At 39.6% G+C, this 14,318-nt stretch overlaps 2 protein-coding genes across 2 annotated transcripts in view; both read left to right on the forward strand.

Moving 5' to 3' along the window:
• Positions 1-2,325: 2,325 nt before the first annotated feature.
• Positions 2,326-8,247, forward strand: LOC131699056 (solute carrier family 2, facilitated glucose transporter member 11-like; the record flags this gene model as incomplete). The annotated part of the gene is made up of 11 exons (XM_058994644.1): positions 2,326-2,433; positions 3,193-3,353; positions 3,747-3,871; positions 4,253-4,382; positions 4,741-4,889; positions 5,097-5,284; positions 5,609-5,719; positions 5,857-5,958; positions 6,226-6,301; positions 6,481-6,608; positions 7,212-8,247. Coding segments are annotated over 11 exons (1,482 nt in total), but the record flags the coding sequence as incomplete, so codon positions are not given.
• A 2,186-nt stretch (positions 8,248-10,433) lies between these two features.
• The window catches only part of LOC131699057 (solute carrier family 2, facilitated glucose transporter member 11-like), a gene marked incomplete in the record, with an annotated part of 4,304 nt that continues 419 nt past the window's right edge, over positions 10,434-14,318 (forward strand). Inside the window, 8 exon segments of the mRNA XM_058994646.1 lie at positions 10,434-10,549; positions 10,815-10,913; positions 11,434-11,594; positions 11,834-11,958; positions 12,280-12,409; positions 12,591-12,739; positions 13,090-13,277; positions 13,921-14,031. Of these exon segments, the coding sequence (XP_058850629.1) occupies positions 10,526-10,549; positions 10,815-10,913; positions 11,434-11,594; positions 11,834-11,958; positions 12,280-12,409; positions 12,591-12,739; positions 13,090-13,277; positions 13,921-14,031 (987 nt within the window).

Below are 14,318 nucleotides of genomic sequence, written 5' to 3' on the forward strand. Positions count from 1 at the left end.
AATAGAATGCCTGCATATGTGATCAATGCAATATAAGAAGCCACCAAGAATGGTTATTATTCTATGAATCCGCTGGCAGCTGTTTCTCTGGAGGTTCATTATAACAAACTGTAAAGATGAGATATGATGGGCAGAGGAGCTCTGCCTAAACGTGTCTGCACAGTTTTTACTCTAAAATGTAACTATCACTGACATTGTTATCTGCTCCGTTACTGAATCGTATTTTGTCATATACTTGTACTTGCTAGAACCGAAGTCATTGTATTTTATCTTGCTCTTAATTGTATTAATACTTGTACTGTGATTCTTGAAATGTATTTTTGTTTACGACTGTAAGTGGCCCTGGATAAGGGCGTCTGCTAAGAAATAAAATAATAATAATAATAATAATAATAATAATAATAATAATAATAATAATAATAATAATAATAATAATAAACTGCCCCTTATTTAGCTATTGTACATTATAAGAAATATACAGCAGTTGTATTTTTGTTAGTTGTTGTTTCTGCACTTCAAATGCTTGATAATGTAACCAACATATGATTGAAAATAAAAACTGTGGAGCTGTTTCAATTAGTATGACACAAACATCCTCTTTTTTTATGATACAATGATGCATGCTGTGCAAACACAACCGTTTATTATCCTAGACGGAAATTACATCGCAAAGAAACCTGCAATAATAAAGTAATAGCATGTTAAACCACGTAATATTTATGTACTTGGTTTAACGCTGAGGTACCTGATGTGAGCTTGCAATTACCCAAGGAGGTCCTTGGATACCCAGGCATTTTTCATAGCAAGTATCCAGTTCCAGATGTTCTACTTGTGCCTGCCTCTAGTATTTATACATGACTGCCAGCTTACTTTGCTGGCTTCCAGTGCGTCGATCATTTAATAGTGAAAAGAAACCCTCCGACGCCAGTAGAAGCAATAGGAATGAAAACAGCTTCAAATGCACAGGCAATTGCAAACTAAACTGAAGCTCATTCTGCATCCATTTGGCCTTCCCCGAAGCACTATAGAACCAAGAATGGTTTGAGAAAGCATTAGTTGAAACAAGGTTGAACACACGCTCTAAATACAAATCACTAAATCACTAAATACAGATCACTAAATACAAAGTTTTGCAAATCATTTCTTCGAGGATTGGTTCTGAGTTGTTTTTACGTGCTTAGCTTGGGATGTTATGTACATAAGCATGTATCTGTTTGTCTAAGAATCCCAGTGTGATAAAGTGGTTCTGTTTGTTATCACTATGATTCATTCACCTTTAATCACGTACATACCGTTTTGTTTTTGTAGACCAGATCTGCCTGTAAAAGGCTAAGGGTGACACAACAACGTTTTATTGATGCCTCCACACTGGTTTGTTCTAGTCTGGTTAAGTCATCAGTTAGATGTAACATTTGCATCAGCTTGGTTGTGTAATGGTCAATCTAAAAGTTCATATTATGCCACCCAGTTTAAAATATGTTCTTTGTTAGAGAAGTAATTGTACACAGAGGCTACGTATATATATTATTTAAGTGTAGTCACTTTCCTGTTTAAGCCATTATTACATAGGTGAAGCTACCTAGTTAAAATGCCCATCGATCCTATTAAATGAAAGTCCAGTGGACCACCCAGTCCATGATCCAGCCCCATGAACAGGCAGTGATCCAAGGGATGACGTTTCCCACTGTGTGACTAAACTGCAGCACTTCATGATAAAGTGCAAAACAGGAGGTAATCCATTTCGGAAAATCAGGTTTTATCCAGCTCCATCTGGGTATTTAACATTTGGTAACGTTTGTTACTAATGAACAAGAGGAAGTTAATACAAACATAACTCGCAGCTCAGCAGAAATATTTAACTGAGCATAAACCCTTCATTTCTTTTTAGAGTGATACAGCCCCTCCCCTATCCTATTTGTCAAGATCACCCTATAAAAAGAGCCACCTGATACTGAGTTTGGAGGATTAATCCAAGTACTGTACCAGGAAGAACAGACCCAATCAAGAGTAAAAATGATCAGCTGGTTGTCAGGGCTGGTAGGATCTTATATTTATCATTTGGTTATATTGGAATCGAAATGACAAAAACAAGGAATATTGACTGTTTTATCTCCAATTGCTTTGCATGTTAAAGACCTTGCCACGATTACACTGGCTGCAACTTAGCGCGACCAATTTAGGGTTTGGTCACACAAGGTAAACAATACCACCTAAAAGGGGGCCGTGATTTTAGCTGCAGCATTTTGATATTTGGCACATTATTTATACAGAGGAGATCATTACCAGGGCATGTGAAATGTCACTCCCTGGTGAAATTGTCTTTCTCTCTTGCAGCTGCAGAGCTGGATGTTGATGGTGATGGTGATAATTCTGGGACTCGGAGGATCGTTTCAGTGCGGGTTTCAGATTTCTGTCATGAACGCCCCTTCAGATGTAAGTACCAGTCATTTAGTTGGTAAAATAAAACTATTTGTACTGCGGATATCGCTACAAAAACAGGGGGGGGGGGGGGGGGGGGGGGGCTGTCTATCTGAAAAGTATGATTGTGTGACAGCTATGAAGTGTCACCCAATATAAATAAAAAGGGGTGTGCCAGTACTCATACTTTCCAAGTAACTGTCTTTGTGAAATGTTAAAGTAAGTATTAATTAAATGGAATAAAACATGTTGATTACTCAACACAAACTGTCTGCTCTAGTGCACTGATAGTGTAAGGATTATTGCCCACATTGTCTAACAGGTAACAGAGCAATAATGATCCATGATGTGGTACAGAAAGAAAAGCCAGAGCACTTGTTATGTTTTGGGTTTTTTTAAATCGCTCTTCCTGCAGTGAAGAAAAGGACAGATCTCAAACCCCAGTGCACTAAAGCGGCCATTTTGAAAAGAGCTTTGGAACAGACTTTAAAGTTCTAAGTGTAAAAAGTTGTCAGGATGTTAACAATGAAAAGAGAAATTACCGGTACGTTATTTAAACAGCTGTAGCAACAAGTACAGTATTTATTTTATAATATCAATTTTAACCCCAAATTTAGCAATTTAGCCACAAAGAATCCTTTGAACTACCTGTCTCAAAAAACAATAATTTACTTCCTCATTTTATTTTTTAACATTAAACAGTATCAAAATCTAAGAAAATTTTCCCCTTATAAGCTTCTCCAGTATTTTACTATTTAAATCTCCCCTGTGCAGCACATCCAGCGCTTTGTAAACGAGACATGGCTGAAGCGCTATGGCACTCCGATGGCTGAGTCAACTATCAAACTGATCTGGTCCATCATTGTGTCCATCTACAGTATTGGGGCAGTGTTAGGCTCAATCAGCAGTGGGCAGCTCTCAGTCAAATACGGCAGGTAAGAATCACAGGAATATTGCTGAGCAAACTCCTTTTCTATTACTTTAAATTGTAGTTTTACTGTACTTACCTCCACACAATGATTGGATAGGAGTTCCAAAGGCTGCTAGGAGAGGAAGTTGAGCCCTGCTGACAGGATCTCCTAACAGCCTTTGGAACTCCTATCCAATCATTCTGTCTCCTTTGAGTCATGTGTTTATGTGTCTTCAGTAGACAAGCAAATCAGAGAAGGGGCAAACTAAAACACAGTTCAAGTGAGTGTTGTCGCGGATCTTTCAAAACTAAGAATATGACAAATGCAAAAAAAAATAAAAAAATACACTATACTATTGAACCATCCTATAATGTCAAACAGGATTTTAATAAAGTCATTCTACCACTTTTCTTACAGAAAGAATTGTTTGCTGCTCAACAACGTTGTAGGTCTGGTGGCTGCAGCCTTGGCAGGATTAAGCAGGACGACCGGGTCGTTTGAGATGATCATACTGGGGAGGTTTCTATACGGATGCAATGTAGGTGTGTATCCTGGATTCCCATTTTAAACCTCATCAGCTTTAAATGTAACCAATCCCACAGTAATCCGACGCTGTGACTGGTGCCTAGCAGAAAGATACAAAATATAATAGTGGCAACACGCCTATTTGGCAAGAAGGGTTTATACCCAGAGCTAAAACTACCGTGGAATGTAAACAAACTGGACTGTCAACAAGTCCTCGGGTTAGTATTATCAAGCCCACCTGTCTTTGCAATGTGTCTTTTATAACTTGTTCAACTGCTATATGATGTATAGTGGGACAAGCATGTATTTTTAACAAGCATATATAATATTTGTTAAAACTCTCAATTTATTTCATGTGGTCCCAGTACTAATAGATTGTGTTTTGTGACTGTGTGCAGGTATTGGTCTCAATGTACACTTGATGTATCTGGTTGAAAGCTCTCCAGCGGAACTGCGTGGATTCATGTCTCTGAGTAGCTGCGTGTTCATTGGTCTTGGGAAATGCTTGGGCCAGGTTTTCGGACTCAAGTAAATATCACAATCACATTTATCAGATGTCTTTCATGTCTCCCATGGCAGTATAATGACTACAAGCATAGGGGTTGGATTCAAAATACAGAGCTGCTTTATGAGCTGTGCTATGGTGCTGTTCGATCAAAGCACATATCAGAGGATATACAGCCACAACATAGGGGAATGCTGCAGGTGATTTGTTTTATTGAGGTGTGGAGTAAACAAATGCCCCTAGATATTAGCATCCCCAGTACAGGGCACTGTGTATGTGTGTTGGGGGTCGGGAGGCTACCTTGTTAATTCCTTTAAGCACCATTCATGTAACACAAGCTGTGACCTGGTACCAGTAATCTAACAATGACTGTATTTGCAGAGAGTTGCTGGGCGGTGAGGAGATGTGGCCCTACTTGCTGGCGTTCAGTGGCGTCCCAGCCCTGCTGCAGCTTGTTGGCTTGTTCTTCTTCCCCGATTCCCCACGATATCTCTTCATAGACAAGGGGAATGAGGAGGGCTGTGTCAGGGGTAAGCCTCACTCCAGAAACCTATACACTCCCTTCCTGGCCAACTACGCCAGAGGGAGCTTTGAATCTTGATGCTGCCATCTAGTGAGAGGCGAGGGAAGTGTACAAAATGTAGCAATCATGCTACTCCCATAGGTTGTAAAAAAACATACAAAAAAACATTTCTCACATGTATTGTATCGTTCCTTTTTTGTGTTCTCTGTCGCAGCTTTAACACTGCTTTGGGGTAAAAAGGATTTCAAGAAGGAGCTGGAGGACATGGCCAAAGAGAGGGACAAGATGAAGGGTCAGAAGGCCAAGACGGTTTTGGGGGTGCTTCGAAACAGGTCCGTCCGCTGGCAGATGCTGACCCTGGTCTTCCCCTGCGCCGGAGTGCAGCTGTGCGGCATCAACGCAGTAAGTGACCCTGTAGATATAAAACCTGGAATGGCTCAAAGTGCTATGCAGTGGGACTAGTATTTCCATCCTTGAAAACTATTTGTAAAATTGTAAAATTAGCACTACATTTTTTTAAAGGGGGTAGGAAAGGGTTAAATCCAAGTGGTGAGGTACATACTGGATTTATTTTGACTTATTAGAGGTTGATTTGATCCAAGACCCTGCCAGGAGAAGCCAGGCGTAGGCTGGAAATCCCTTAGTGAAGTGCATCTCTGGCACATACATGTGCTCCACTGTCTGAATAATAGAGCAGGGCCTCAGTTGTGTCTTGTTTCTTTGCAGATCTATTTCTACGCATTTGATATATTCAGTGCAGCTGGGATTCCTGAGGAGCAGATGCACTACATGTCATTAGGGATCGGGCTGACAGAACTCATTTCTATTATACTATGTGTAAGGACATCTTTGAGTGCATGCAGTTTATGCATCATTTTAGGGTTGTTTTACAAACAAATACCTTACAATTATTTTAAGTAGTCCACCTGTTCATTCTCATAATTGTTATTGTGTTTTTATTGTTTTTTTACCAGTCATTTCTAATAGAACGCATTGGCAGGAAGAAACTGATGGGCATTGGTTACGCTCTCATGGCGACGGTGCTGGGAATTCTGGTTCTAATGCTCTTCTTGAAGGTAATTGTGCTTCAGTGTGTTTATCACAATGTGTCCAAGCTTGACAGCTCGAGAAGAGTCCACCAGATGGCGCTCTTGTTAATAGTTAAGGGCCAGGTTCAATACTATTACTTCCACTTGCCAAATGTTAATTGAAATGTAGAAAACTGATAAAACTGATAGTCAACCAGCAACCACAGAATACCTTTATTACACTGATACAATTCACTTTTATTTCATACAGTGTGTTTTATTATCTTTTTTAAAATTGTATTTTTTTTTTTTCAGGATCAAGGACACTGGATACCCTATTTCAATGTATTCCTCCTCTACATATTTATCTGTATTTATGGATCAGGACCTTGTGAGTGCCATTTACAACATGTATTAATAATAATAATAATAATAATAATAATAATAATAATAATAATAATAATAATTCAGTATAATCCCTACAACTGCTCTTTTAACATTATAAAAGTCCAATCCGAATGTAGTATTCTGTATGTAAAGCCTGTTTGTTTTTGTCACTCTTCCCCCGAGCCGGAGCATCGATGGCTCTTCCTGCTGACATGTTTACCCAGGCCTGGAGAGCCCCCGCTTACGTCGTCATCGGACTGGGCAACTCACTGGGGCTGTTTCTCGTTGGGATGTGCTTCCCATTCGTTGTGGTACGGAACTCTCTCATCCCAGCTTTTTTTCTTTGACTTTTGCCCCTTTACAGAAGTTAAATCAAATACCTTGGACCACATTCAACATATTTAAATGGACAGTGGATCACATTCGGTGCACAGCGCAACGCTAATATGCTTCCCCGCCTCACTTCCCCACAATCAGCCTTTTTCTTTACTGAAACTTGTATGCTGGTGTGATGATATCTAAGCAGGGGCAGCAGTAGAGAATCATACAAAACACAAATGATAGAATATTAAAAAGGTAACAGTTATGTATCAGGATGTAGATGTTAAACTATCCATAATGAAAAGTAATAAAAAAACGTCGTCATTTTGACTCTGTAAAATAACCTTGTAACTTGGAGATAACATTATTTGTTATTTAATGTTGACAGTTTAATTTTCCTTTTTGCATTTTGGCTTAAATACTTTGATGACTTTGACCCCTTTACTGCACCACAGGGATCACCTGTTTTAGTCAATTAGACATCTCCTGCTGTAGATAATGCAAACTATCATTTATTTAAAACTTCCAGTAGACCTGGCAGGCTGATAGCATCTTGTGGGTATCTCTATAGTTTGTCGTTTCTTCTTTCCCAGGCGCTGATAGGCCAGTTCTGCTTCCTGATCTTCATGATGTACTGTGTCTTAGCAGCCGCCTTCACGCTGCTGTTTGTCCCTGAAACCAAGGGAAAAACCATGCTGGAGATCGCGGAGGACTTTAACAAACTGAACTTCAAGGGAAGGAGGAGCGAAGTGGAAGGGATGCAGAAGGAAGACTTTATCATTGCCACAAAGTTGTGAGAGGCTTCCAGCTATTATTTATCTTGTGTTTCAGCAGCGGAGACTAGTGCAAGCAAGCACCAGAAATCCAGAAGCCTCTGTCACTGTGGAGCTATATACTGGTAGAAAGACAGCCAGCTCCTTCTCAGGAGCTGTCAGTATCAATGCCACCGATGGACCATTGCAGCAGTTTTTGGTGTTTTACACAGGAGACTCCTGCTAATCTGAAGCAGCGGGGACCGGACCCTGCTCAGATTAGGGGTGTGTTTGACATCCTGATTGTAACGTGTACTAAAAATCTTGTGCAGTGTTTGGTTTATACTTACATTTCAGACACAGTAAATGTTGTACATGCTTCTCATAGCATTATGATATTGAAGATTGGTTTCAACAGCTGCGATCAGCATGCATCTACTCTGTTGTATTTTTTTTTATTTCGCTGCATTATTTACAACAGTTGTAAAATATGGCTGTAAATGAGTGTTGTATTTTACATGCTCTGTAAAGAATTGCAAATTGTCATTTAATAGTTGAATGTAGCTATACCTTAAGAGGTGCAATAGCACATGTCTCAAAATTAATAAACCAGTTATGACAGTACTGTATAATATCAATACTAAAATGTTCTACCCTTTATTAGCTTCCATTAGTACAATTTGTCAACTTTTTATTTCCAGCACATTTTTAATACATTTTTAATACACACTCTAAATCAACAATGTGGGTGCAATGAGAAAAGTGAGTGTCTGAAGTCAATCAGACCTAAATACAATAGACTGAACATGTATAGTACAGGTTTCTTGTAGACACCCACTGATTCCAGAAGTGATGCTTTAATATTAGTCTTACGAAAGGGGGAAAAAAAGTTGAAATGTCAAAATGTATGTTTTTCAATTAAAAATGTACTTTGTGTTTATGTTTAGGTGTATTTGTACACATAATATTTGTTTCAATAAACTTTCAAGTTGAATATTGTTATTTCATTATTAAGTATCTAGAATACTTGTACATACTGTATCTAATTTTCTTGCCTTGCCTTTCCAAAAATAACACACATTTCTATTTCAAAAATTAGAAAATTGTAATTTCATTAGCACTATTGATGTAGCAGAAACAATTCTTTCCCAAAATCTGTTGCCGCACCACCTTGAACCTTGTCTTGACTCAGATACTAAGACTGGGTCTGTTGTGTAATAAAATGTGGAACCACTCAAGGAGATAGGGGACGCTGTTCTTTTGGTGATGCTTTACTTCATATTCTAAAACACAAGTCAATAAAACTTCCTAAGCTAATACCATCTTAAAGATATTCCTTATAAAAGTGGCCCATAGCAAAAGCATAGCCAAGTGTAATGAAGCACAGTGAAAGCATGGTAAAGCATAGGTAAGCATTGTAAAGACCAGTGAGGTATGGTAAAGCATATTAACAAACATGGCAAACCAGGGTAAACTATGTTAAATGCAAACTATAACCATGGGAGAAGCATAGGAAAGCTTTTATAAGGGATATAACATTGTACTGCTGCAAGTGTAGCAGTAGCATACCTATTGGCTCGCAAACACAGTGGCAAGCAGGCTTCAAGGAAGCTGTGCCCATGCCAATAGAGCACACAGAAGGCTAAAGTACCTATCAATGAGGCAAATGGACACCAAGGTATTATATATTCCTTTTTTTTTTAACTTGGCTTGGGTTTGGAGGAAAATGTTACACACAAGAAATCCCAGCTACAATAAAACATTCCAGTTTAACCTTTGCACTCAACTTTACTTACTATCCACTCTACTGAGTTAATGTACCTTTATACTGTAGCTACTTAGTGACCAATCCACCCTTTATACCAAGCCAAGTCATCTCACCGTGTAGATTATACCTGTTAATCGTATCCATTCTTAATATACATTTTGCACAAAAAAATATATATTTCTGTATTGTCACCGGACAGTAATCTAATACAAAAATAATATAACGCCAAGGTGTGACTTACATTTGTTTTTTTCACCTTTGGCCTTATATGTGGAAAAAATAAACAAAGCCACAACAATGGGTAAGACACTGGCCTGGAATGAGGGGTCAGCCAGCTGAGGGACCCTTAGAAAAGGTTACCACGCTATTTCTGCACAGTATCTTTGCAGTTTGACCCTGTTTTTCCCATGATTATACAATGTACCATTTTTTTTTTTTTTTTTGTTTTTTACCCATGTTTATTAATATGCTTTACCATACCTGCTTTCACTATGCTTTATTAACACTTTGATATGCTTTTATAAGGGGGGACCCTGACTGACGAGTTAAAGAACCAGACTGAATTAGACCGACCCGAGTCTAAATGTTGAATCTATCCGTCACATCGATCCGAGTGCCAACCCTATCGGCCAGTGAGAGTCTTGTACCTATGAGTCAGTTCAGTCCTGTGTTCACCCATAACCGGGTCCATTTCATTCCAGCAGCACTCCCCGCATCAGAATAAACAGCAGCATCTCCATGCATCCATGACGGGCATCTTGCTAATCACAAACACTGCAATACTACAGTGCTCCAGAAATCCACACACCACCTGAAACCTCATCCAGGGAAATGAAGTGGGTCAAAACAACATCATGTTAGAGTCTGAGGCAGTGTGGTCCAGTGGTTAAAGTCCAGGGCTTGTAACCAAAAGGTCACCGGTTCAAATCCTCTGCCGTTGACTGACTCACTGTGTGACCTGAGCAAGTCACTTAGCCTCCTTGTGCTCCGTCCTGTTGTAAGTGACTCTGCATATAATGCACAGTTCACAGCCTACCTCTGTAAAGTGCTTTGTGATGGTGGTCCACTATGAAAAGCACTATATAAAGATATTATTAAAATCAAAATATGAAATAGTTAATAAATACTGCACCACTTATTGTTACCTGGAGTCAGAATGACGCAGCTATAAACAATGTAAGGTAATGGCTGATCTGGTTAACAGAGTGTGAACTGTTACGTTTCCTCAGTTTAGGTTTGTGTCATAGTTTCTGGTGGGGGACAAAGGAGATCTTTAACAGTTTTAAACACCCTCATACATCGTGCACCTGTGTAACTCCTTGGAGCTGAACTAACTGCAAAGCTGGATTTAAAAACGTAGAAGCAGAACAGTTATCGTGAAGCCACAATGACTCATGCATTGTCAGATCTGGTATGTGCCTCTCCTGTTGTATGGTAAAATATGGGGAAAAAATCAGATACGCAAATTTAGATGCAATTCATCTCCTGTGTGTTTTATAATTCTATGCCATTATTTTGTGCTTTTTGTATTACAAATTTGAAAATTTTAACAATTGAAGACACTGTCTGCTGTATTGATATTTTTGTTAAACCATATATGAAAAATGTAAAAAAATTATACAAAGTAATAATAACCTTATTATCTTTATCTTTAACCTTATTATCTTTTGCTGCAGTGCCACAGTCCGATGTTAGTCCTGGCCATATTTGTGCTGGGGATCGGTGGGACGTTTCAGTATGGCTTTCAGATATCAGTGCTCAACTCTCCATCTCCTGTGAGTGGGGATCATTCATTCATATTCAGAGACATTGCTGGATCACTTCACAAAGAGATGCAAGCTCCTGCTGTACTTTTGAAAATGTTAAATGATTGTAATGTTACAAAACTTTCAATAAAAACCTGGATGCAGGAAGGAGCAGTTTGACGAATGTATTTTTTTATGTTTAAAAATGGCCTCTGCATCTTTTGTTGATATAAGCATGTAACACATAAATGTCCTTTTTTAAAACTGTAGTGCTGTGGTAAAAAAGAAGTGGGTAACTAACCTTTTTGGTATAGCCAGGATTTGCTTATCACAGGAGAGTAGGAGTGAGTAAATGCTGTATTCCTTAAATGAGAAGTGGGTAAATTCTATATTCCCTAAATGAGAAGTGGGTAAACTCAGTTTGCCCGTCTTTACCCTTGACTACAGTACTGGTTTGAAAGTCAAGTAGATAAAGATGTTTTTCAATGTCTACACTGGTTTACATGTTGTCATCTTGGCTTTCTAATAGGTGCAATTCTTTTCCCTGCAGTACATCAAGAAGTTCTTGAATGAGACGTGGCTGATGCGCTATGGCGCCGCCCTGGAGGACTGGAAGCTCAATTTAATCTGGTCCTTCATCATTTCTTTGTATGCTGTCGGAGGGCTCATTGGAGCTTTGAACGCAGGGCATCTCGCTGTGAAGTACGGCAGGTATGAGTGTCCATTGTAGTGATCATATTTGATTGGTTGAACATTTTCATATTTTCGGAAGCTACTGTTCTCTAGGATTTTGTGTGAGTCCCTAAACTTATTTACTGTTTTTCCTTAGGAGTTTTAAGACGATACATTTAATTTTAATATGCTGAATAAAAGCCTGCAATATGCTGTTGACTTTTCAAAGAAACAAGTTTCATTGCTGTAAAGTATTGTGTTTTCAATATCTTCTGTAGGAAGAGGTGCCTTCTGTCAAACAATTTTGTCGCCATAGCTGGTGGGGTGATGATGGGGCTGAGTAGAAGGGCTCAGTCTTTCGAGATGATTATGGTGGGGAGATTCCTATACGGAATTAATGCAGGTACACAATGATATTTATCACAGAGGGTACAAGCTGGTCTGGAAGTGTGTGCGCACTGTACTAAGAGGGGGAGCAATGATCTAAAAGGATCTAAATACAGCCATTGTTTTAATCATTAAAATAAGGGTGTTGTGAAAACAATGCAGTGGTGATATTTACACTGTTTAGGTCAGTTGGACTGCTGCACCTTTTTAAAAAAAGTCAATATTTGTGCGTATAATACATGTAAGGAAGATGCAGCTTTTATACAGTGTATTTCAGTATCAATGTCGTGTCCTGTCGCTCTGTATCTGCTGTTTTCACTGTCCTGTATCTATGCAGGAATCAGCCTGAATGTTCAAACCATGTATCTGGGGGAGAGCGCCCCCAAGAGGCTGCGTGGGCTCGTCTCCATGACCGTCTCCACCTTCCTGTCCACTGGCAAACTGTCTGGCCAGTTGCTTGGGCTCAAGTAAGTTCACATACTGTACTCTGGGAAGTTTTGCAATGAAAACAAAAAGGGCATGTATTTGTTATTCAGTAACAAGAGTTAAAGAACTGCCTAACTCTGTTAATATTGTGTGTGTCAGTAATGTGCCCAGTTTTAAGCAATGTCTCGGTCTACAATGATTTGTCTTTCATTGTTATATCAGTGAAATTCTAGGTTCTGAAGACCTTTGGCCTGTCCTGTTGGCTTTCAGTGTGGTCCCAGCCCTGATTCAGTTAGTCAGCCTGCCTTTCTTTCCAGAGACTCCCCGTTACCTCCTCATAGACAAGGGAGACCAGGTACAGTGTGAGAAAGGTAGGTAAGCCTTACACTCACTGCCGACCAAGAGGGGAGATTTAAAAACCAGGCAATTAAATAAAAGACCCATGTACAAATGTTATACTTGAGTAAATTCATGTACAATCTGTAGGAAAAACGTTTTTATTGAACATGTACAGCAGAACCTCAAAGTTATGATGAACCCCACACTTATGAAATGACTGGCCAACCAAACACCGCACTGGAGGGCTCCTGTCTACTGTAATAGAAGTGAAGGTCCATTACAATTAAACAAATCTCTCCATGCTTCTTTTCCGTTTTCATAATATTCTTCCTCATGTTGATGACTGTGAAAACCAATTGTGTTTTTTTTTTTTCCATGCCAGCTATACAGCGGCTGTGGGGAAAAGGGGATTACAGATCTGAGATTCATGACATGGTGCTGGAACACGCAGCAATCAAAGGGGAAAAGTCCAAGAGTGTCCTGGAGCTGATCCTAGAAAAGTCGTTGAGATGGCAGCTGTTGACGGTCATTGTCACCTTCACCACCCTGCAGCTCTGTGGCATCAATGCAGTGAGTGCCGTACTGAATCAATGCAGTGAGTGCAGTACTGAATCAATGCAGTGAGTGCAGTACTGAATCAATGCAGTGAGTGCCGTACTGAATCAATGCAGTGAGTGCCGTATTGAATCAATGCAGTGAGTGCAGTACTGAATCAATGCAGTGAGTGCAGTATTGAATCAATGCAGTGAGTGCCGTATTGAATCAATGCAGTGAGTGCAGTATTGAATCAATGCAGTGAGTGCAGTATTGAATCAATGCAGTGAGTGCAGTATTGAATCAATGCAGTGAGTGCAGTATTGAATCAATGCAGTGAGTGCAGTATTGCCTCTTCAGTTACTAGAACACCTACAGTACATGGAGTTCTCTGCAACATGCCTCTTATTCCACTATGTAGCACACACTTTTAATGTGCTGTTGACCAGTATGGATGTGACGGCAGACCTTACAGACTATGATAGAGGACTGATAGCAGGCGCTCATTTGAAAAATAATAGCTCCTCCCTCCATCAATCAGAGTTGTCATGTTTAATCATTCTGGACTGCCTATGGTAGCCCTATTGATAATGTTATGGTGTTTTTTTTCCTCTCCCTATTGGCTGTGTTTGTGAGACTGGTGTAATTCTGATCAGCGAGTTCCTCTCTATTTATCCAGATCTATCTCTACTCGTTTGATGTGTTTCGTGCAGCCGGGATTCCCACACACCAGGTCCGCTACGTGGCTCTGGGAACCGGGCTTTGTGAAATTTTCACCTCATTGTTTTGTGTGAGTATATCAGGCGTTAACGCTGTAACAGTCTGCAACCCTTTAATGGTCACTTTATTTGAATGACCTACATCCTGCTGGAATGAGCCCCAGCTGGATGTTTTAGAGCATTTTACAGCATGTCACAAAGACGGCCAGAGTGGGTGGCGTCAGACCAGACAGGAATTCAAACACAGACAGTGGTTGTGATGAGCTGAGTGCAATGGCTGCACTCAGCGTTTATTAACAAATACAAGGTTTTAAACGGTACACAAAACACAGGACACGGCACTTGTAGCCAAAATAAA

Source organism: Acipenser ruthenus, chromosome 21 (genome assembly GCF_902713425.1).
Source record: "Acipenser ruthenus chromosome 21, fAciRut3.2 maternal haplotype, whole genome shotgun sequence".
Classification (NCBI taxonomy): Eukaryota; Metazoa; Chordata; class Actinopteri; order Acipenseriformes; family Acipenseridae; genus Acipenser; species Acipenser ruthenus.